The sequence below is a fragment of the Sus scrofa genome, chromosome 14 (assembly GCF_054392235.1).
Source record: "Sus scrofa isolate SSC_HxYL_T2T_F1_AM1 chromosome 14, Sscrofa_HxYL_maternal_Yorkshire_Landrace_v2.0, whole genome shotgun sequence".
NCBI lineage: Eukaryota > Metazoa > Chordata > Mammalia > Artiodactyla > Suidae > Sus > Sus scrofa.
Genome location: NC_139396.1, coordinates 56,477,690 through 56,502,665, shown reverse-complemented (window position 1 = coordinate 56,502,665; position 24,976 = coordinate 56,477,690). Strand labels below are relative to the sequence as shown.

Sequence of the window (24,976 nt, the reverse complement as noted above, 5' to 3'; positions counted from 1 at the left end):
CGTGAAATTCCATCTCTCCTAGGAATCCCAAGCTCCGCCCCCTCCCCATTCTGTGAAATTCCATCTCTCCTAGGAATCCCAAGCTCCGCCCCCCCTTTGCAGCCGAGGTCCTAATCTTGTCACAGAAAAGGGAAAAGGACTTGGCCTCAGGCTCAGATTCTTGTTATGCACAAATTCATGGATGTTATAAAATTTACAGGCCTGAGGCGAAAATGCAGGGGGAAACTCAGTTTGTGCTGCCAGGTCATTCCCTTTCTTTTGATTTTTGGACTTCAAGGGCAGGGGCGTCTGTGCTAAGAATGATTTCTCAGACTACGGTTATTCTGGTCCTCTTAAAAGTTTTTAGTCCAGAGAAATTGTATTTTTATACTTAAAAACTTTGGGATTGATCACTACACTTTGGTAAATCAAATCTCTTGTATTCTTCTGGATACATTTGCATTTTCAGATCTGCTTTTTCTTCATTGCCAACTGTTTTTCAGTTGATAGAGACACTTGATATTCAACATGAAGTTGCTACATTCTCTGTGGTATGTAAATCAGCCCTTGAATAGGCCAATGGGACTCGCTATTTAAAGGAATTTTTGGCACAACCAAGAGCCCCTTTGTGCTGCAAATAGCCACCATTATTTAAAACAGTTGTGCTGGCATATTTGCTTTTTGGGGTGTATTTTCTTGAAGCAAGGCACCCCTCTCCTTAGTAGGGTGGGGAACTTGGCGACTGATATTGTGAATGGTGCTGGCAGGGTCTGGGGTCCCACTCTCCTTTCCTGGGCAGACTCTGCCCTCTCTGGGGCACTGATCTTGTCAATTAAATGGACTGGCACAACTGAGTATACCAATCTTTTGGTTCCTGGAGAGTAAGATCTCCTCCCCTCACCAGCCAGCTCCAGGGAGGAAATTAGCAGAAGCTGGTGACCAGCAGGGGGCGCTGTGGGGCTGTTAATTTGGGAGCTTCCTGTACCAACCACGGGAAGCCTTTGAAAGGCCCGCAAATCAATTCCCACTTTTCTCCCAGATCATCATGATTTCTTTCAGAAGTATATTTGCCTCCTTTTTTTTTGGCCGGTACAAAATAGAAATGCAGAGGACCCGAACTTGCTGAGCTGGCTCATGCTCACAGCCACTGCCCCTAAGTCCAATTTCAAGAGAATGTGGCTGAAGGTGGTCAGGCTGAAGGATGGGAATGGAGCTGGAAGGTTAGCTACAAGGTGGGCCCTGGCTCTGCTGGGAAGTTGACCAAGGGGACGTTGCAAGCCACTGGCCAGGCGTGGCTTGCGAAGGATCCCGGCACTGAATGGCTGCCTGGCCCTAGGACACCTCAGTGGGCTGGTCCTTAAAGCTTTGCAGGAAGCTGATCCCCCTGTGGGCAGCACTAGCCTGGAGACCAATTGTCTTAAATCTCAGTTCTGCTGGGGGTTTCTAGGTATAGGATTTACTAAGCTTTTTTTTTTTTTTTTTTTTTTTTTTTTTGAGGTTGGGACACATATGGGACATTGAAAAATATTAGCGGAGGGAGAAAGGGCAGCATTGGGAAGACAGTAGCCATTTGGGCCCCTTTCACCCTCTCCCCAAGAGTACTGCTGCTTATTAGGTATCCATCTACAGAAACATCACACAGACACATACTCATGCACACTTGGCAATGCTTCAGTGACAGGTTCACAGATGAAAGAATCTGCTAATGTCTGGCATTGAATGGGAAAAAAAGCTAATGTTCATTCTTCAGTGAAAAGACTAAAACTTGTGGTGAGCAGTTTGAGTTAATAAGGTTCATACATTCAGCAAATTTGTATTGAGTGTCAGGTACTGTTCCAGGCACTAGTGAGAGAGTGACGGAAGAAGATAACAAAAGGCCAAATTCTCACTAAGAAGCAACTTAAGATGTCCGAGGGGGCTGGTGATGTGGATGAAGGGTAGTGATGAGTTGAGAATTGTGGGCTAAGAGAGCAGCAGATAAGGATGGTCAGGGAGGCCTCTCTGGTGATTTGACATTTGAGCAGAGATCTGAAAACTGAGAAGGAACGGCATGAAAAGATCTGGAAGAAGAGTGTTTCTGAAAGGGGGAGCAGCATGTGCAAAGGCCCTGAGGTAGGAAAAAGGCCCTGAGGTGGCATGTTCCAGGAAGGGAAAGAAGGCTGTAGTGTTTGGAGAGGGGCTAACACAGGGGCAGGTGGTACAGAAGGAGATCAGAGAGCTGGGCAGGGGCCAGATCATCAGGGTCTCATCATGACCTGTCATGGCAAGGAGTTCAGAGGTTTCCTAAGTCCAGTGGGAAGTCTTTGGAAGCTGTGACACTGTGACATGTACGTTCCTTTTTTTTTTTTTTTTTTTTGGCCGCGCCTATGGCATGCAGAAGTTCCTGGACCGGGGATCAAACCTGCACCACAGCAGTGACCGGAGCTGCTGCAGTGACAATGCCCATTCCTTAACCTGCTGAGCCATAAGAGAACTCCCATCCATTTATGTTCTTAAAAGATCAGTTTGGTTGCTATTTGGAAAATGGATCTTTGAGAGAAAAGCCAAAAAACATGGAAATGCATTAGGTGTCTCTTGCAGCTACCAGACCACAGGTGACTGTGGCTTTGCTTTAAGACAGAGGTTATATCTGAGATGTAATGGATAGTTGGACGGACCGTGAGGGGGGAGAGAGGAAGTAAGGAGAATACTTGGGATTTGGGATTAAGCCAAATGTTGACGTCCTCTGTTGAGAAGGGGAAGGCTGGAGAGAAGCAATTTTTTTTTCTTTTTTTTTTTCTTTTTAGGGTCATATCCACAGCATATGGAAGTTCCCAAGCTAGGGGTTGAATCGGAGCTGTAGCTGGATCGGAGCAGCATCTGGGACCCACACCACAGCTCATGGCAATGCCAGATCCTTAACCCACTGAGCAAGGCAGGGATTGAATCTAGTATCCTCATGGATACTAGTCGGGTTTGTTTCCACTGAGCCACAGTGGGAACTCCCTGGAGAGAAGCAATTTTATCAGAGGGGAGCTGGAACTCAAGAGTTCTCCCATCAAGAACTCTCTATCATAATGTCCCATCTTTCTACGTGATACCCGGTGCTGAGGGCCCCTTCAGCATCTCCAGCATCCTATTCTCTCTTCCTAGGCAGCCCCCCTCCATCCACTAGCCTATCTAAAGTCTATCCTGGGTTTTCCCTCCTCCTACTGACTTCTAGGACTTAAGATTCATGCCCCTCCCATTAGAGCTCCATTATACTCTTTTTTTGTATTGTTTGCTAATTGGCATATGCAGAAAATTTACTTCCTGGCCAGGCAGTAACTGTGGTTTCTTTTCTCTTTAGAGTTGCAAGGATCACCCTCTAAAGGCGGGTGACTTCCTTTTAAGCACTTTGCTTACAATTAAGAGTCTCCTGTGTCTGAATCATGGTATCTTGCTATGGCCTCTTGGCTCAAACAGGCTGACTTTGGCCTTGGACAAGGGAAAATGGGAGAGAGGGTCATTTTTTTTTTTTCACTTAATTGTCCTTAAAAACAGAAACAAAAATAAAAAAAACAGGAATTCCTATTGTGGTGCTGTGGCTTAAGGATCCAGTGTTGTCTCTGTGGTAAGGCAGGTTTGACCCCCAGCCTGGCGCAGTGGGTTAAGGATCTGGTGTCGCCATAGCTGTGGCATAGGTCATAGCTGTGACTTGGATTCAGTCCCTAGACCGGGAACTTCTATATGCCATGGGTTCAGCCAAAAAATTATGAAGCTGAAATGGTAGTAAGGTGCTGCTATGGAGTATGCTTTTAAAGAGTTAAACACCTAGATGCAATTTGATCCTTTTGTGCTCATCTATGACTGATTTTAATACTGTCTTTTGGTTCCTAACTTATTTGAAATGTCCTCTTGTAAGTCATTTGGCATAAAGTCAGTTGCCCTTTGTGGAGGTGGCTAGAGGGTTATTCTAAGTCTTGGGATCAATTAGCATTCAAACATTTGCAAATTATCATGCTTTTTATGTATAATGGTTTGGGGAGTAATTTTTGTGATCTGGTCTTTTAGTTTGTCACTGAAAAGAAATTTCCAGTAGATTCTTAGTCCCTTCTCTTCCAATGCTACTGAAATTGTACTTTTCCACAGGATGGAAACAGGAAGTAAGCATATTTCAAAGAGAGAGTCCCTCGAGATAAATTAGGAGTTTGGGATTGAAAATATGCACTACTATATATATATATATATATATATATGCACTACTATATATATAAAACAGGTAAACAGCAAGGACCTACTATATAGCACAGGGAACTCAACATCTGGTGATAATCTGTAATGGAAAAGAATCTGAAAAAGGATATATATATATAGTTTAATAGCTTTGCTGTATACTTGAAACTAATACAATATTGTAAGTTAACTTTGCCTCCATACAAAAATTAACTATTATGTCAGAGTTCCCTCTGTGGTGCAGTGGGTTAAAAGACTGACTGCAGTGGCTCAGGTCACTGTGGAGGTTCTGATTCAATCCCTGGCCTGGTGCAGTGGGTTAAGGATCCTGGCCTGGGAACTTCTATATGCCTCGAGTGCAGCCATAAAAAAAAACCAAACCAACTCTTATGTAGGAGATCTAATAATCCAAAAAAAAATCCAAAACGAAACAGAGTCCCTCTCTATGTCAAAGATCATTATTTTGCATTTAACTAATTATTCAAATGGATTAATTTCCCAATCCATTTCTTTCTTTTCTTTTCTTTTTTTTTTTTGTCTTTTTGTCTTTTCTAGGGCCGCACCCACAGCATATGGAGGTTCCCAGGCTAGGGGTCTAATCAGCGCTGTAGCCGCCAGCCTACACCACAGCCACAGCAACGCCAGATCTGAGCCGCATCTGTGACCTACACCGCAACTCATGGCAACGCCGGATCCTTAACCCAATGAGCGAGGCCAGGGATCGAACCCGAAACCTCATGGTTCCTAGTCAGATTCGTTAACTCCTGAGCCACGATGGGAACTCCTCCCAATCCATTTCTAATTTTTCTTTTGGCTGCACCTGAGGCATGTGGAAGTTCCTGTGCCTGGGATTGAACCTGTGCCACAGCAGCAACCTGAATTACAATAGTGACAACGCCAGATCCTTCACCTGCTGCGCCACAGTCCATTTCTTCAGTGTTTGGGGATCTGGGGGAGAACACAGAGCCTTGGGGCTCCATCCTGTGGACCACTTTATCAAAGGTTTTATGTCCATGTAGAAAGCACACACCCTAGACTTGCTGGTGCATGGAGCTGTGCTAGATAAGGAATAGTAACGGGAATGCAGACTATGCCAGATGGTCTGTGTGCATTGTCTTTAATACTCACAGCAGCCTTACACTTACAAGGCTGTAGAGGTATCGCCATTTGACATATTGACTTTGAAGTCAGAGAACTGAGTCTGTGTGACCTGGAAAAGGTCACTTTCATTTTCTAAGTGTCATTTTTCATATTTAAAATGTGGAATGTGGATGATAATAGCCCCTACTGCCTGGGCTGGTCAGAACTGTGGGAGATTCTGTACAGAGAGGACTCAAAACAATACGTGGAACACAGGCAGTACTAGATAAATGTTGGCAATCTTTCCAGCCACTGCTCTCATTTTAGGTAAGGAGACAGGGGTTCAGAGGACCCAAGGGACTTGCTCAAGGTCACACAGCTGGTACATGGTAGTGCTGGGGTCAGAACCCTGGGCTGTCCAGCTCGAGCGCCCACGTTCTGTACTTAACAGGCAAAGGGTCAAGATCTCAAGAGATCTTCATGGGCTGTAATTGCAAAGTACGGAAGATTCCATTCAACAGGGATCAAGGCAAAGACGTTCATTACTGCTGAAAATTTGACTTCTATAAGTAGAGGGATGCAGAAACCTGGGCTGATCATTCTGAAAAAGATCTGAAGTCCAAGAGCAGCAAGGACGTAAGCTTAATGGGAGAGCTGCACGGCTGTCAGGACAATGCCTGCAATTTTGGGCCACATCAGTGTGTCCCGTCCGGATTGGGGATGGTAATAATAGCCTCAGCACACTTGGCAAGGATCACAGGACTGCCACTGCACTGTGAGCAGGTCTAAGAATGACACTTCCAGCGGGACACAGTGTGTCCTTAGCAAAAGGACTGGGAAGCCAGGTCTCAGGAAGAACAGTTGGAAGGAATGGGGGTGGAGTGGGCGGGGTGGGAGAGGTTGGTCCTTGTCCTTGGCTACTGGCAGTTCTCTCATTTGGAAGAACTTGACTTTGTCCTGGGTGTTACTGGAGAGTGTAATTTAGGACCAAAAGGAAGTGCTCAGAAGACATGCTTTGGTTCTAAGCAATAGTAAGACAATTTCTAACAATTAGGACCTCATTACACAGAGAGGGCTGTTTTATAGATGAATAAACCTCCCATCATCCCCAAGGGATTTCAGAAGAGCCTGGGCAGCCATTTATCAGGATGCAGAGAAGAATTGTCCATAAGGAGGAAATGTCCAGATTAAATGATCGCTAAGACGAACATTACAATGAACATGAGCAATTTGACAAGGGCGTAGTCTCAATGGAAAATTCCTCATAAAACCCTTCTCTTTCCCCTTTCCACAAGGATCATCACCATTGACTTTTTTCATCCCGGCAGGCTGGAGCTTGGCCAAAAAAGCAGGAAACAAGGTGCTACCAAGCAGCAAGGGGTTCTTGAGGAGCCTTAGAAGCCAGTCCTTGGGGTCAACAAGGGCTCCTTCCTTAGTAGGTGGCATCTGGAGGACAGAACTCAGGGGGACCAAGGTGTTCCTACCTGGATTTAGGACTCTGAAGATTTTGACGGCTGAGGAGTCGAGCGGCCGAGACCCGCTTTTTGTGGACATTGGAGAGACCTGCGGGGAGAAAAACCACAGTCTTCCTGAGATGCAGTTAGACAGCTGTCAGTAGAAAGTCTCCAGTTTCTCCTGACCTGCTCTCCCACTGTCCCCTGGACTATTGGGAAGAAATAAAAGAGCCAAGGCAGGCACTGGAATGGGTGGTCGTCGACATCGCAGAAACAGAAAGCAGGTCTGGTTGAATCTGGTTCACATGAGGAGGTTCAGGGTGACAGGCCCCACTGCTGGAAAGCACATGTGCTTCCAAGCACATGTTTTGGCGATCCTGGGGCAGCAACCGCGTGTTGATCTGGGGAGAACTGCACTAAAGGGAGACCACAGCGTGGAAGCCCGCCTTCTTCAAGGACCTTTCGGAGGTGAGAGGTCCTGTCTTCCCTTTCCCCACACTGTCACACCTGTCTTCCTCAGGGTGGGGTGGGTGGTGAGAGGTACCTTGGGTCAGTTCTGGAGCTTCGGCCACATAGCTGAGGCGGAACTTGTTCCTCTTCCAGCTGCGGTCATTGCTGATGAGGGAGTTGTTCGCCTTCTCAATGTTGACGTCGTCTCCCACGCAGAACACATCACAGGCTGCCTGTGGCGCACACGGGGCTTTTGGTGACCTCTTTTAGCTAAGAAGGCTCCTCCCCAACAGCTCCAAGTCCTGGGCACATATCCATCCATCCATCTACCCATTAACCCATCCACCCACTCATCCTCCATCCATCCGTCCCTCTACCTATACATCCATTCTCTCATCTACCCACCCATCCATCCATGCATCCTTCTATCCACCTACTCATCCATCCATCCCGTCACGTACACACCTATTCTCCCATGCACCTACTCATCCACCCATCCTTCTGCTCTACCAATCCATCCATCCCTCCTTCCCTCCATCCATCCACCCATCCTCCCTCCATCCATCTATCTCTCCACTTATACACTTATTCTCCCATGCACCTACTCCTCCACCCATCCTCCCTCCCGCCATTCCATCCCTCCCTCCCTCCCTCCATCCATCCATCCTCCTTCCCTTCATCCATCCCTCCTCCCTCCCTCCTCCCTTCCTTCCCTCCCTCCTTGTATCCATTCATCCACCCACCTGCTCACCCACCCTTCTCTCTATCCATCCATCCATCCTATATTTTTTGAGTGCCTTTGATATGCCGGACATACCACATTTACTGTCACTTTGGGACTTAGCTTTTATTTAATATGTAACTCTATTATGGCCTTTGTTCCTAAAACAAACTTGTGCAGAGACTTAACATCAAATAAGAAACTAAACACCTTAGAATTTCCTTTTTTTTTTCTCTAAAGACTTGAAAATTATATTAAAGGCAGAATATCTTGAATGTTTGGATACCTGCATGTAAATTTTTACTTATTTATTTATTTTGGGTCAAGTTCCTAAGATTTGCAAATTTAGTGATTCTAAGAATCATTGTTTAGGATTCAGGTTTTTGGAGATAAAAACCAGGGATAATTCCAAAGGTTTTCAAAGGTAGTTGTATGTTTGTTTTTAGCATTTTGGGGCCTCATGCCAAGTTGAAAATAATTCAAATGCTTGTTAACTGATTAACAGATAAACAAAATACAGTATATCCATACAATGGAATATTATTTGGGTTATACAAAAGAATGAGGTACTGATATATACTATAATGTGGGTGAACCAGGAAAGCATTAGGCTGAGTGAAATAAGTCGGTTCCAGAAGACCATGTATTATGATTCCATTCATATGAAATGTCCAGAATAGGCAAATCTATGGAGCCAGAATGTAGATTTAGCGATTGACAGGGCTGAGAGTGGGCTGGGGGAACTGCGGGTGTGAGAGCTTAAAGGGTATGACACCTTCTGATAGGCCCTGCTTCTGGGATGCTCAGAGTTGACTGACTGAAGTCAAGAACCATGCTGTTATCTTGAGGGATAAAAAAACCAAGTTACCTTGACTCTCTTTGCCTGGGAAAAAATGCAGGTGCAAGTGTATCAGCACAGCCTCCTCACACAGAGAGCCTTATTATTTTGGGGCCATGTCCACAGCATGTGGAGGTTCCTGGGCCAGGAATCGAACCTGAGCCACAGCAGTGACAATGCCTGAACATCTAGGCCATCAGAGAACTCCTCACACAGATATCTGTATAGCTTGGAGGCCCCAGTTTCCCCTCTTGTTCTCTTTGTCAGGAGAAAAGGTGTCAAGTGCATGACAGAAGGTTGTACAGTCCCCTCTCTCCTGGGGCTGCTGACAGGAAGGCATTCCAGAGCCAAGAAAGGAGCAGGTAAAGGTGGTCCACATTCACTGCTTTTTTGTTTTCCTCAGGATGGCCAACTGCATCCTGCCCCCCATACACATAGAAGACCATTATGTATTTATTCTCCTGGGATCTCATATCTGGAAAAGCACTGTCCAATGGATTTGTTCTATCATGATGGAAATATCTGGGAGTTCCTGTTGTGGCTCAGTGGGTTAAGAACCCAACTAGTATCCATTAGGATGCAAGTTCAGTCCCTGGCCTCGCTTAGTGGGTTAAGGATCTGGCATTACCATGAGCTGTGGTGTGGGTTACAGATGCAGCTCAGATCTGGCGTTGCTGCGGCTATAGAGTAGGCTGGCAGCTGCAGCTCTTTTTTGACCCCTAGCCTGGGAAACTCCATATGTCACAGGTGTGGCTCTAAAAAGAAAAAGAAAAAAAAAAAAAGAGAAACATTTGTGCTGTCTAATATGGTAACCATGAACCACCAGGGGCTATTGGGCACATGACCTGTGGCTAGTACAGCTGAGGAGTGGAATTTTTTTTTTTTTTTTTTTGCCAGATTGTGATTTTTATTTTATTTTATTTTTAAATTTTTTAAAATTTCCCCACTGTACAGCAAGGGGGTCAGGTTATCCTTACACGTATACATTACAATTACATTTTTCCCCCAGCCTTTCTTCTGTTGCAACATGAGTATCTAGACAAAGTTCTCAATGCTATTCAGCAGAATCTCCTTATAAATCTATTCTAAGTTGTGTCTGATAAGCCCAAGCTCCCGATCCCTCCCACTCCCTCCCCCTCCCATCAGGCAGCCACAAGTCTCTTCTTCAAGTCCATGATTTTCCTTTCTAAGGAGATGATCATTTGTGCTAGATATTAGATTCCAGTTATAAGTGATATCATATGGTATTTGTCTTTGTCTTTCTGGCTCATTTCACTCAGTATGAGATTCTCTAGCTCCATCCATGTTGCTGCAAATGGCATTATGTCATTCTTTTTTATGGCTGAGTAGTATTCCATTGTGTATATATACCACATCTGCCTAATCCAGTCATCTGTTGATGGACATTTGGGTTGTTTCCATGTCTTGGCTGTTGTGAATAGTGCTGCAGTGAACATGCAGGTGCGTGTGTCTCTTTTAAGTAGAGTTTTGTCCGGATAGATGCCCAAGAGTGGGATTGCGGGGTCATATGGAAGTTCTATGTATAGATTTCTAAGGTATCTCCAAACTGTTCTCCATAGTGGCTGTACCAGTTTACATTCCCACCAGCAGTGCAGGAGGGTTCCCTTTTCTCCACAGCCCCTCCAGCACTTGTTATTTGTGGATTTATTAATGATGGCCATTCTGACTGGTGTGAGGTGATATCTCATGGTAGTTTTGATTTGCATTTCTCTTATAACAAGCGATGTTGAGCATTTTTTCATGTGTTTGTTGGCCATCTGTATATCTTCTTTGGAGAAATGTCTATTCAGGTCTTTTGCCCATTTTTCCATTGATTGATTGTTTTTTTTGCTCTTGGGTTGTATAAGTTGTTTATATATTCTAGAGATTAAGCCCTTGTCGGTTGTATCATTTGAAACTATTTTCTGAGGAGTGGAATTTTAAATTGTACTTAATTTATACATAGCTGGATAAATGTCATTCACAAGATTGGGCAATCACCACAACTCTCCAGTTTCAGAGTATTTTCATCAGCCCAGAAGAAACCCTATACCCATAAACAGTCACATTTCCCACTCTTCCAAGCCCCTGGCAACCACTAGTCTACTTTCTATCTCTATGGATTTGCCTATTCTGGACACTTCATGTAAATACACCCATTTTACGTCTGGCTTCTTTCATTTAACACAGGTTTTCAAGATTCATCATTATCGTAGCAGGTGTTAGCACTTCATTCTTTCTTATGGCCAAGTAACATTCCCTGGTTTAGACACACTGTTTATTCATCCATGGTATTTAAAGTCGATTAGTTTACATTTCAATTTAAATAGCCACATGTGGCTAGGAACTACTGTGTCATTGAAGATTCAGCACAGAGAGGAATAAGATTGTCAAAGTAGACACATTGGAGAGATCTGAGATCCAGCCCAAGGCATGGCCCCCTGGTTTGGTTAACCAGCTCTACTTTTTTTGTTGTTGTTTACTTGTCTACGAAATGTGAGTGAGAGATGGAGTCCTCCCAGCCCCGAAATTCCAGGACTCTATAATTTTTAATAGACCAACTCCTCCCTAACGCAGGAGGTAGGGTTCTGGGCGGAAAAATGCGTGTCTTAAGACCACCCCAAACTCAGTTGGTAGATGCAAACTATGACGTTTAGAATGGGTAAGCAAGAGGTGCTGCTGTACAGCACAGGGAACTATATCCAGTCTCTTGGGATAGACCGTGATGGAAAATAATATGAGAAAAAGAATGTATATATACGTATGACTGGGTCACTTTGCTGTACAGCAGAAATTGACACAACACTGTAAATCAACTATACCCTAATAGAAATAAAAAGTAAAATGAAAAAAGACCACCCAAACTCATCTGAGTTGTGTAAAGCTGTCTCCTAGCTGGATACATGAGAGAAGTACCAAGGATTTTCTCAAGTTTTTTCTATTTCATGGTTTGGGTTCTCTGTCTTTGGGGATCTTTGGGGGCATGACTTCTCCCCCTGGGTCTCTGAGATCTGGGGAGAGAGTTACCTTGAAGACTTTCTTGGCCCAGGTCCTGAAAGCCTCCTCCTGTCCACAGAGCTCGTCCCCCTCCCTCATCTTTAGGATCCTCTCTCCCCCTAGCTCTTCCAGGAGGGTGTCCACGGCGTGTCCAAAGGCGCAGAAGTGAGGGTATGCCCGGGAGCCAAGGCCGAACACAGAGAACCTGCCAAGACAACAGAAGGTCCATGCTAGGGGACTGGGGAGGCACTGGGGGTATCTGGTGTTATGAACTGTTATATGCCCCCCCAAATTCATATGTTGAAGCCCTGGCCCCCCCTTGTGACTGTGCCTGGAGATGGGGCCTTCAAGGAGGTAACTAAAGTCAAATGAGGTCCTAAGGATGGGGCCCTAATCCAATAGGATTGGTGTCCTTATAAGAAGAGGGAGAGGAGTTCCAGCTGTGGTTCAGTGGGTTAAGAACCTGACTAGTATCTATGAGGATGTGGGTGTGATCCCGGGCCTCTCTCAGTGGTTAAGGATCTGGCATTGCCATGAGCTGTGGTGTAGGTCACAGATATGAGGCTTGGATCCTGTGTGGCTGAGGCTGTGGTGTAGGCCGGCAGCTGCAGCTCTGATTTGACCCCTAGCCTGGGAACTTCCACTAAAAAGAAAAAAAAAAAAAAAAAGGAGAGAGAGAGAGAGAGGAAAAAAAAAGAAAAAAAAAAAAAAAAAAAAAAAAAAAAAAAAAAAAAGGAAAAGGGAGAGACAGCAGAGCACCAGAGAGCTCTCTTTTTCTCTCCTCTCACCATGTGCTCACAGAGGAAAGGCCATGTGAGGACACAGAAGAAGGTGGTCCTCTGTAAGCCAGGAAGAGAGGCCTCACCAGACACCAATCCTACTGGCACTCTGATCTTGGACTTGTAGCCTCCAGAACCAAGAGAAAATAAATAAATTTCTGTTGTTGAAGCCACACATCTGGTGGTATTCTGTTATGGCTGCCCAAGCAGATGAAGACATCTGGTATCTCCAGAAAGGTGGTGTTTAGCCCATGGTGGTCAGACTACCCCAAGCCCATCTGGGTAAGGCCAACTTCTTTTTGTCTTTTTAAGGCTACCCTCATAGCACATGGAAGTTCCCAGGCAAGGGATGGAATCGAAGCTGCAGCTGCTGGCCTATACCATAGCCATAGCAATGCAGGATCTGAGCTGCATCTGTGACCTACACCACAGCTCATGGCAACACTGGATCCTTAACCCAATGAGCCAGGCCAGAGACCCAACCCGCATCCTCATGGATACTAGTCGGGTTCATAACCTGCTGAGCCACAACAGGAACTCTCTGGGTAAGGCCGTCTTTAAGCCTGGGAGCCCCCAGCCTTGATTTCCCTTCCTCTGGTCTCTGCTAGGTACTACTGTCGTCAGGAGAAAAGTCCCAGTGGTCCTAAGAAGGATGAGCTGGGTATAGCGGTGATTCAGAACCATTGACTGTTTCTTGTGTGCCCCTTTCTATGCTGGACTAATTGGGGGAAATGAGTCTATGTTGTTGGAAGACTTGAATCCTACTGATGCTACCACTAGATATCACAAAGATAATGAAATGATACCACAAAGATAATGAAAACTCTAGCATAGCAGGTCTTGAGGACCTGAATTAGAGAGGGCTTGTCATGAACACATCCAGTGCTGGTGTCTAAACAGGTTCATTTAAGAGACTGAAAGATTTCTAAAATGCAGGCCCCACCTCTTGCAATGTCTGTGAACTTGATTTGTTTCACAAACCCTCTTGGCATAGATACCCCCAAGAACATGCTGGTGTTTGAATCAATTGGGGTCAAGTTGATGGAGATTTTGAAGTTAATGATTCTGAAGTATGGATGGTGGAGGGCTGTACTCCAGGTGGCACCACAGTCCTGAAGAGACTTTATGTCACACCTCCAGGACTTGGCCCTAGCTGTGGGTCTTTACCTCACTGGGACCGAATGGACAGGTTTACAGGTGGGTCATGGACACCCCAGCTTGCTTCTTTCCCAGGGTGGAGGGTTCTATGGTCGACTGTCATTTCAGACAAGCTGAGGAGTAGAGCTGTTGAATCTGTCCCATACAGGGTCTGGCTCTGTCCCTGAATCTCTTTTTGAGAATAATAGAACCAAGACAGTGGAAGGGGAAAAAAAAAAAAAAAAGGGAGTTCTCATCATGGCTCAATGGTTAAGGAATCCGACCAGGAACCATGAGGATATGAGCTTGATCCCTGGTCTCGCTCAGGGGGTTAAGGATCCCGTGTTGCTGTGAGCTGTGGTGTAGGTTGCAGATGCGGCTCGGATCCTGTGTTGCTGTGGCTCTGGTGTAGGCCAGCGGCTACAGCTCTGATTAGACTCCTAGCCTGGGAACCTCCATATGCCATGGGTGCAGCCCTAGAAAAGACAAAAAGACAAAAAAAAAAAAGATGGTGAAAGACTGTGATGGGGGAGGAGGGTAGGAGGTGGGGCAAGGTGGGAAGGGATTCTCTGTTGCTGGAGAATGACCTTGAGATTTGGTCCAGAGGTGTCAGAAGTCAAGTGAAAGGTAACAGGTTAATTTCCCCTCCTTTCCAAATCCACCTTCGTGTTTCCTCATCTCATTCTCCTCTTCTCTCCTGCCCTCCTTTCCCAGGGCTTCCAGAGCTTCTCCAAGGGGAGGATGTGGGATTAGGTAGCCTGTTTCCCCATTGCTCCTTCCTTGGATTCCCCACCTTTTCCGTGTAGGGCAGTAGCCTAACAGGTAGAGAGAGCTGGTGGCCAGGTGTGGACTGACTTGAAGGAGCTGAGGGCAGCACTTCTGCCCCCAGCCACCCCTCTTAGTCCAACACTGTGATGGTCATGGCTTGTAATTCATTGCTCCCCAAACCTCCAATATTTTTTATGTTTGAGACAGCTGCCACATCTCACTACCACCAGTACTGTTATTTACTCAATAGTGCTGTTTCATTTGCTTTTAATTTGCACTCACTATCTATTCAGACCCACTGGTGTTCACCAAGAGGTGGTCCAGGTGATTAATTCATGCACCTGAAGACCTGAGTCACGGTCACTTCCTAGACTCACATGTCCACCACCATCTTCACCTGATGATTTCAAAATTCCTATTTGTAAGCTTCCAAACCAGAAGTTGGCAAACTTATACACAGGGCCAGACAGTAAATACTTTCAGGCTTGTAGGCCAAGAAGGAAAATCAAAGCTATTATGCAGATACTCATATAACAAGAAAGAACACAAATTCCTCCATGTTTTGGAATCAAATTAAAATATAATAATAATAATAATGATTACTGAGTACATCTTTTTTCTCTTTTTTTTCCTTTTTCTTTTTACAGCTGCACCTGCAACATATGGAAGTTCCCAGGCTAGGGGTCAGATTGGAGCTGTAGCTGCCGACCTACACCACAGCCATCGCAACACCTGATCTGAGCCACATCTGAGACCTACACCATAGCTCATGGCAATGCTGGATCTCTAACCCACTGAGTGAGGTCAGGGATTGAACCCACATCTCGTGAAGACAATGTCAGTTTCTTAACTCACTGAGCCACAATGGGAACTCCCTGAATACATTTTTTAAGTTATATATGTCTACTAATGAAAAAAATGAATTATTTTTGGAGGGAATATAGCATTTTGCTTAATTAGGGTTCAAAGGTGATATTTTTCATCATCGAATGAGTTGCAAATGTTCATCTGTAAAAACTATTCTGAGCTCATGGAATGTACAAAAATATATGATGGCCAAGCTGGATTTGGCCTCTGGGCTGTAGTTTGCCAAGCCCTGCTCTAAGCCATGATGGATTTAATAAGCAAAGAATGGGTCTGACCATTAAACCATGGATGTTTCAATGTCAAGCCAAAGAAAATGAACTGATGTCAAAACCCATAGACTGTACCACACCAAGGGAGAACCCTGATGTAAACTATGGACCCTGGGTGACAATGGACCCTGGGTGACAATGACATGATTATATAAATGGACCCTGGGTGACAATGACATGATTATATAAATCAATGACATTGATTATATAAATGTGGTGGGGAGTGTTGATAGTGGAGGAGTCTGCTTGTGTGATTGTGTTGAGGGTGGGCAGGGAGTCTCTGGGAAGTCTCTGTGCCTTGCAGTCAATTTTGCTGTGAACCTAAAACTGCTTTTAAAAAGTAAAGTCTATTAAAAAGTTTACTGGAGTTCCCTCTGTGGCACAGTGGGTTAAGGAACTGGCATAGGTCACAGCTGCAGCTCAGATTCAATCCCTGGCCTGGGGAACTTCCATATGCCGTGGGTGTGGCCCCCCATAAAAGTGTACTGATGGACATAACACTTCAATATCTAGGAACTCTGTGATCTGTATCATCTGTGAAGCATTGCCCTGAGCAGGTGTGAAGCTTCAATTAGTGAAAGGTCTAAGAGATTCATGACCAGGCCTGATTACTCTGCTTACATCAGCCTCATCTTGACCAATATCTGCGAAACCAAGGGTTTGACATTCAGTTTTCTTTTTTTCCAAATCCCCATTAAACTGAATACACAACCGTTGAAATACAAAATATCTGTCCATGAATTATCTAAAGTGCTCTTGTGTGAATGCTCACCTCACATTTGCCAGGGGCCCGGCGCTCTCAAAGTTGTCTCTGAGGTCTGGACCATCCCCTGATGATTTGCGGGAGTCGGAGTATGAGGAAACACTATTGAATCGCACCTTGTAGCTCCTGCCAAGATGAAAGAGAGTCTGTGAGCGCTGGCTGGGAGACCCCTCCTGGGGTCAACACTAAGGTGGATGACTAATTAGTCCTGGTTCTAGAATCTTCCCCATAGTACACCTTCTAGACGCCTTGTCTAGAATGTATCAACTCACCTCGCCCCCAACCCCTGACAATGACAGATGGCCATCTGCATTGGATGTTACCTGCACTGAAAAGGTTTTGGACCACACCTGACTCAGGAAGAACAGACCACTTCTTAACCCATCAGACTGTGTTTCCTTGCTTGCCCAATTTTAGTGAGTACAGGCATCATTCCAGGATCTTGTTAAGGTACAGATCCTGGCTCAGGAGTCCAGGGTGGGGCCTACTAGTCTGTGTTTCTAACAAGCTCCCAGGAGATGCTGATGCTGCTGGTCCCCACACCTCACACTGCATGGCCAGGAACTACACTTGTGCTGTCCACTAGAGTGGCCATTGGCTGTGTGCGGCTCTTTAAAGTTACATTCATTCCAGTCCCACCCAATGAAACATTCTGTTCCCCACCTGCACTAGCCCACGTCAAGTGCTCAACAGCCAGGTGTGGCTAGTGGCTGCTGTACAGGACAGCACAGATAAAGAATATTTATACCCTCATAGAAAGGTTTGCCGGATGGTGCAGGACCACCTGGTCAACATTCTCTTTTTTTCTGTCTGTCTTTTTTTTTTTTTTTTTGTCTTCTGTGTTTTCAAGGCCGCCCCTGTGCCATATGGAGGTTCCCAGGCTAGGGGTCTAATTGGAGCTATAGATGCTGGCCTATGCCACAGCCACTGCAACGCCAGATCTCAGATCTCACACAGCAGTGGCAATGCTGGATCCTTAACCCATTGCACTGGGTCAGGGATCAAACCCTTGTCTCCATAGTGACCCGAGCTGCTGCAGTGGGATTCTTAATCCATTGTGCCACAACGGCAACACACCCCCCCACACACACTTTATTTCTATCTTTAAAAATTGAAGTGTAGTTGTTGTACAATATTATATGTTACAACTATAGTGAGTCTAGTGATTCACAATTTTTAAAGGTTATACTCCATTTATAGTTATTATACAGTATTGACTATAGTCCCTGTGTTATACAATATAACATTGTAGCTTATTTTATACATAGCTTTTTTTTTTTTTTTTTTTTTTTTTGTCTTTTTAGAGCAGGACCTGCAGCATATGGAGGTTCCCAGGCCAGGGGTCCAATCGGAGCTGTAGCTGCTAGCCTACACCACAGCCACAGCAACACCAGATCTGAGCCACATCTGTGACTTACACCACAGCTCACAGCAACACCAGATAGTTAACCCATTGAGTGAGGCCAGGGATTGAACCTGCATCCTCAGGGATACGAGTCACATTCGTTTCTGCTGAGCCACACGAGAACTCCTATACATAGCATTTTGTATCTCTTACTCTCCTACCCCTACATCACCCCTCCCCCTCCCCTTTACCCACTGGTAACAACTGCTACATTCTCTTTCAATATAGTTTTGGTCTTGAGACATTTCAAGGGTCTCTCACACTTCAGGTAAACATGAAAAATGTTCAGCACTGACACATAGCCTGAAAAGAGATTGGATTTCTCTTGAAGTTGTTTTGAAGGGGAAGAAAGATGTTATTGGGACTCAAACCTCAGCATCAGAGGCTCATGAGCCTTGAAATTTTAAATCTCAACAACTACAAAAATAAAGACAAATACAAACATGGTTTCCCACTTTTCCTCTAAAAGTGGTAAGTTTTGTTCTCAGATAAGATAAAAACAAAGCAAAACAAAAACAAATCTCCAAGACCAAAAATACCTTGAACAAGCCCCCAAACAAAAAACCAAAAAACCAGAAAACCTTCGAATCACAAACCAAAACACAGAAACTCAACACACACACACACACACACACACACACACACAGGCACACACACACACACATCTGAGTGGCAAAAGACAAAAAAAGAAATTGCGCATTCTGGCAGCAGGGTTTCTAAGCTGGATGTTCTTCAAAGTTTTCGCTCCAGCATCAGGAAAGTTCTAAATATATGTAAGTGTATTTTCTGCCCTAAAATAGTCTCACATTGAGTCACTTCTCCAAATAAGTCCTGCAACATATCAGGGGGTGGCTGTGTTGTTGGTGTGGGAGGGATGGTTGATGGTTGTGGGGTAAAAATAACAGCACATGTATTTGTATGAGGCTGGAGGTTTTTCCAAATGCATTCCTCTTTGTTATGATCCTTTGATCCCTGCAACACATCCCAGAGGTGGTCACAGCAGAGTTTCTCCCCGTTTGACGGATGAGAAAGACGGAGGCTCAGAGAGGTCAAGCAACTTGCATAAGGTTACTCAGCGTGCTACTGGCAGAGCCTGGGTTAGAACTTAGGTCTCCGTGAGACCTAGATGTGGCTTTGGATGCTGTAGCATTGAGCATGCGCACACACAACTGCATCGTCATGCACGCATGCGCACACGTGCGCTCATCCACGCACGCTCGCACGCAGGGCATAGAAGTGCATGCATGTGTGAGCACACGCACAACACATGACACACACACACTCTACCTGTGCTGGCTGTCACGAGCTGCAGCCAGACCGCGCAGTTCTGTGTAACCTCGGGCGAGGGAAGGCCCTTTACGGGGAAAGAAACGCAAGGGTTCCGGGTACCTAGAGGGGAGAATGGATGGTGCCCTATCTTTCCCTGGAGGAGGGGTGAGGGGGACCTGCTGGAGGCCACCAGGATGTGCTGGGAAGGAGAGAGGCAGGGAGAGGGAGGACAAGATGCTTGCATTGAGCAGAGAAGGAGGGCTGACCACAGGGGACTTAAGCTGTCCCCTGGATATGAAAGGCACGCAAGTTTGGCAACATGTGTTTGGCTGAAAGAAAACCAGGAGGGACTTTCTGCAGAGCACAGCCTCGAACACCAGCCAGTGCTGGCATCTACTCTATGGTGTTGGTCTCATAAAAAGACAGATCCCTATGCATGTGCCGCATGTTCTCGACTTTGGGGGGATTTCAGGTTAATTTTGGTTATGAGTATTTGTCACCTTATGAAATATCTTGGGAACCTAATCCCATGTTAGAGGCAGTTTCACCAGGAACATCTTTTGACCCCAGGCATTTTTCACCTATGAAGTATCTTATCTTTTGAAGTTAACCTTCATGTTAGTGGAGGTAACTGCACTGTGAGCATCAGAGGGAAAAGTTCTAGGGAAAGAAGCTTGCTGATTCTGAATGTAGGTTTCCAAAGGGAAATAAGAACTACCATTTGCATAGTGCTCAACTTTTCATAGGACCCTGACATCTACTTTCTAATTTGACTTTTACAAATTAGAAAGTTCAGGCAGGTATAATAAACCCAAGGTGATGGGAAAAGAGGCACAGGCTTGTGAAGTGACCAAAGACCAAAATATCCACCCCAGCGGATCACAGTCACCCATTGGCTAAAATCGATCACAGACTGCAGGTTAGAAAACCATTCAGAACTCAGATGTGAACTCCAGAGGCCAAAAGACAATTTCTGATTACCCCTACAGGGTGTCATGTGACAGTGGCAGGTCATTCACTTACTTCCTTTCCTCGTGCACAGAGTTGGGGTGCCTCATTTCCATCAAAGCGCAGCCAAACTTCTAAAGGTTGAAAAAGATGAGCAAAATGTGAGGCATGTGTGATTAAATCTGCAACAGGGTTGGGCATTGAGAGTCTGGGGTTTTGACTTGACACCCTGGAGGCCAGGGTGTCAGAGGCTTGGGCTGGGCAGCATTGCTGCAGGTGCATGTGGAAGAGGGCTGTTTCTAAAGGGCCATAGGTATGGACTCCCCTCGCCCCACCACCACCCCCAGCACATAAAGCCCTTTCTGGATTTCTATAAAAATATTGTCCCCACTTCTCGCATCTGGAGCAGGGACCACCAAGCTCTTGATTGGAGCATCCATTCTGAAGGAGTAGCCCACTCAGGGGACAACATTTTTATTAGAGATTAGCTGGTCACTGGACAACTATAGACTGAGGACTAGAAATTGTCCAATCTTGACAGAACTTGGAGCCAAACTGAGGTCATTGGCTTTGAGGCTCTGAGAGGGTTGGCTACTATTGCAGGTGTAACTGCTGCCCCTCCTTCTTCCTGTTGATGGAAACTCATGCTAGAACAGGTGAAAGCTCAGCTCACCTCCCCATTCTCAGGGGGGTCTCCATTGCCAAAGGTGCTGGTAACCACTAGGACCAGAGTTTCATGTTCCAGGTGTACGATGTCATATTCTTCCATGGACATCACCTGGGTGGGAAAATGATGGGGGGAGAGGAAAGAAGAAGGTAATTAGGAGAGAGAAGGGGTAGGAAAGAACAAAGTGATGGGGGAAAAGAAGTGAGAGGGAAAAAGATGAGTCATCTTTTTTTTTTTTTTTTTTTTTGCATTTGGTTTTCTGTCTGCTGTCCTGATTGGGTGATTTCCATTATTCTTTTTTTTTTTTTTTTTTTTGTCTTTTTGCTATTTCCTGAGCCGCTCCCGCGGCATGTGGAGGTTCCCAGGCTAGGGGTCCAATCGGAGCTGTAGCCACCAGCCTACGCCAGAGCCACAGCAATGCGGGATCCCAGCCGCGTCTGCAACCTACACTACAGCTCACGGCAACGCCGGATTGTTAACCCACTGAGCAAGGGCAGGGACCGAACCCGCAACCTCATGGTTCCTAGTCAGATTCGTTAACAACTGCACCACGATGGGAACTCCGAGTCATCTTTTTTTATTTTTATTTTTTGGCCGTGCCCATGGCATGTGGAAGTTCCAGGGGCAGTGCCATGGCAGTGACTCAAGCTGCTGCAATGACAATGCTGGATCCTTAACCCACTGAGCCACAGGAGAACTCCCAAAGAGAAATCATCTTGAGCTATCCCCTTTGGAAGGAGATCAAAAGGTTCTGGGTACCACTATGTCAGTGTGCTCAGATGGGTAGAACGAAAAGCTTGTTGGCATCATGGGACCTTTCTGCGGTCACTGTGGCCTGAAGGACCACAGAGAGTCTGGGGCAATGGGTTGGCTGCCACTAGAGACAAATCCTGATTGGGGCCCTTGGGCTTCTTACAACCAACTGATGCTGGAATCTTCTTGACCATCTTTAGGCTGGGACTGACCCAGCTGCATCTGACCATTGTCTGCTCAGCTTCCCCTCTTAGAAAAAATGGTTTTATTATAGTCGATCGACAGTGTTCTGTCCATTTCTGCTGTATAGCAAAGTGACCGAGTTTACACACACACACACACACACACACACACACACATTCTTTTTCTCATATTATTTTCCATTATGTTCCATCACAAGTGATTGGATATAGTTCCTTGTGCTGTACAGCAGAATCAGACCAGGGATGAACACATCTGTGATACCCACCTTAGGGAAAGATTGTTTTGCCCTGTATCTTAGCATTATTTGAGCAACATTTCTCAGAGTAGGTTCCTGTGATGCTCCTGGAAAATAAGTGAGCCCTAAGCAGACGTATTTGGGAAACATTTATATTCTCTCCTCTCCTCTTTTGGAAATGATAACACATACTTATGGATTAAAGGCTCTGATAATTCCTGCAGTGAAGAAACCCACTGGACTGTACTAAATGCAGAGCTTCCCAAACTAACTCCAGAAGTGTTTCTCATAAAAATTTCTACCATTTTTCTCTAGAGATGGGGGTTGTGATCACTGGTCTCGTGGCGGGTTCACAGGAAGAGAAGCATCACAAGCCCCTGAAAGAGGCAAATGGGCATGAGTGTGCTGATGGGCATCTCCAGATGTGCTTTCACCGATTCTCAAAGGGTTCTTTTCTGCTGGCTCCCCTCTTTCCCCTCCCCACCTTTATTTACCATGAGGGGCTGGACAGCTGGCACTGCCCCCTACCCACCTTGGCATCAAAGGCATGTTTGAAGATCTCACACAAGGTTTTAGCATAAGCCTGTGATTTGCCCGTCTCTGTGGCATAAAGGATGGTAGCCTTGACCCTCTTGGCCATAGCCTGTCCCATCAGCTTGGCTGAGAACTTGACGGCTCTGGGGAGAGAGGATGGAGAAGAAAATGGGTAACATAGAAAGGAGGGAGGATGCCAGGCTGAGACCTTTCAGGTGAGAACCATGATCCATGAAATATAACAGGGTGGGATTTACTCTCATAATCCTTGATGGCCTCAGAGACCCTCTGAGTGCGAATTTAGTGCCATATTGATCCCCTTATTAAGTCCCTCTGGAACCACTAGTTATGAGCTAACATGGTTGGTTTTGTTAGTCTGTTGATTGATTGATCCCAGGCTTGAGAATCTTGGTGGTTTGCCAAGCATTGCCCCAGAAGATGATCATTCATTCATTCACTCATTTGTTCATTCATCAAGTGTTTGTTGAGTGCCTATGTGCTGGGCATTGTTACAGAAGCGGAAAAACAGAGAAATAGCTGTCATGGAACTTACATTTGTGTGTGTGTGTATAAGACAGAGAGAGAAAGAGAGAGGGAGGGAGAGAAGGGAAGGGGAGGAAGGAGGAGGGAGAAACAGAGAGAGGGAGAGAGAGAGAGATGGAGGGAGGGGAATGAATCACTAGTAAATCACCAGGTATTGAGCTAGAAGGGATTTTAGAGGTTTGTAAATCCCCAAAGGAAGGACCAGGTTTCGTTTAGTCAGCCCTGCACATCCAGTGTCTTGTAGAGCCTGATACTTACTAGGCACTAAATGCACATCTATCAAAAGAAGGAATAAATTTCAAACATGCTGCTACAGCCAAAGCCCCGGGAGTTAAATGTCAAGTCAGAGCTCTTTCTGGTTAAATGGAGAATTCAGAACCAGTTCTTTCCTTCCCATCTCTGAGGGCATGGGGGTGGCAGATGGGCCAGAGCTCAGGGGTGCCCAGTCTCACCTTCCCAGTGAGCACCCCTGATCTCACTAGGAATCTCAGTGTAGACAAATTGCTAATTACCCCCACCTGGGGATTATTGGTGGTAAATTCATCATTTTTTTTTAGAATCAGGGAAACCACCCACACTGCTGGAGCACTTGGAGGTAAAGGGGAGATACACAAAAGAATACGAGGTGCCTGGAGGGTTCCCTTTGAATGACTGGAGCATAAAAAAGCATCTATAATTAACTCCCATTGTTTCCACCCCAAACTTAATAGTGCAATTAATGCTTTAGATTTCTCCCACCCTTCCTCCCTCGGAGACAGTTGAACTGAACTGAAGCCAGAGGCTGCTGTTCCTGAGAATATTTGTGATGCTCTTGTTAGGGAATGGATGGCTGCTGATGTGTTCTCGCTTGGCTGGAAGACAAAGTTGGGTGGACGGAGGAGAGAGGGGAGGGAGGGAGAGCAGGGAGAGAGCCTGCAGACCACATTAGCAGAGCCAGGACCTTGGTTTCAGTCTCTGTCAAGACCCACCAGTGTTTCACTTCTGGGGTCAATGGCACGGATGGCACCTGTTGAAAACAGAGAGTTCTGGACCCAAGTGGCAGAGGAAAGTGAGTAAGTAGCTTAGAGCATATTAGCTCCTCTGCAAAAAGTTAGCTCCAAAGAGCGGATCTCTGCTGAGTGGGTCAGGGAATTCTCTATCTTTAGACAGAGGCTGGCATCCCCATTAAACCATCTCAGCTCCATCCCACCTGCCAGCTGGTTCCCTGGCTGGCCACGGATTCTTCAGGACAATTACTCTTCAGTGGCCTTGGTTCATAACCTTCTTCCCTCCTTCCTTTTCTCAGTGAAGTCTTACTTCATTCTTCAGCTCAATTGCCCTTTTTGACCTCCCAAACTCAGTGAAGTCTATTTTAGGGTGCCATGAATTGTTCGTTAATGGTAGATGTGGGCTCCATGAAGGCAGGACCACGTTTTCTGGCTCATCAGGACATCCCTGGAGCCTAGCACAGTGTCTGGTACCAAGTAGGCACTCTGTGTCCATTTGTTGGATGAATGAATGAATGAGTGAGTGAGTGAGTGAAATGAAAATTCAGCCCTAGATGAGAGTACTCTTTAGACAGCGGTGTGCTGGGGCCAGATCATCCCAGCTCTTCCCTATTCTGGTTCAGTGACTTCCTGCTGGGAGCTTGATATTGGCCATAGTGGGCGTATTTACACCACAGAAATTGGCAAATGTTACAAATCTATTATTACTATGGCCATCATTATTACTAGGAGAGCTGGTTTGTCAACACAGCACTGCCTCCAGGACAAGAATTTAGGAAACGGGGGTGAGGAAGGTGACATTGGGAAGGCGAAGAGTCATGGCAATGTTTACTTCCCAGACGCTGATGCAAAGGAAGCATAAAGAGATTGGAAAAAAAAACAGAGAAATCCTATCACACAAGAGGTCAGAGGGACAGATATGTTCCCAGCCTCCTTTTCTGGAGTTCTCTGAATTTGGAGGCCCATCCATCCCCCAATCCCAACCAACTTTAGGAGACGTACTCTGCCAGCTTCTTGAAGCCGATGGCTCGCCGTTTTGTGGGGGTCCCGTTGGTGCCTTTCCAGACGTGGGTGTTCCAGGGGTCAGGCTGGGAAGAGAGGACTACGGTCACCACAGTGAGTGTCCCCAGCTCCTC

General features: G+C 45.7%; 1 protein-coding gene across 17 annotated transcripts in view; it reads right to left on the bottom strand.

Annotated features, from left to right (window-relative positions):
* NOS1 (nitric oxide synthase 1) overlaps positions 1-24,976 on the bottom strand; it is a 188,654-nt gene that overhangs the window by 24,053 nt on the left and 139,625 nt on the right. For 10 of the 17 annotated variants that reach the window (XR_014826157.1, XM_084994184.1, XM_084994188.1 and 7 more), the window contains 8 exons: positions 24,843-24,928; positions 22,310-22,454; positions 20,592-20,696; positions 19,994-20,052; positions 16,306-16,422; positions 11,744-11,918; positions 7,252-7,390; positions 6,738-6,816 (listed from right to left, as the gene is read on the bottom strand). Coding sequence is in view for 15 of the 17 variants with exons in the window: in XM_084994184.1 (XP_084850310.1) it covers positions 6,738-6,816; positions 7,252-7,390; positions 11,744-11,918; positions 16,306-16,422; positions 19,994-20,052; positions 20,592-20,696; positions 22,310-22,454; positions 24,843-24,928 (905 nt within the window). In the remaining 2 variants the exon portion in view is untranslated. Of the gene's footprint in view, positions 1-2,736; positions 2,965-6,737; positions 6,817-7,251; positions 7,391-11,743; positions 11,919-16,303; positions 16,423-18,988; positions 19,091-19,725; positions 20,053-20,591; positions 20,697-22,309; positions 22,455-24,842; positions 24,929-24,976 lie in introns of those variants that run through there. The other 7 variants (XM_021072695.2, XM_084994180.1, XM_084994179.1 and 4 more) reach the window with 3 other exon arrangements.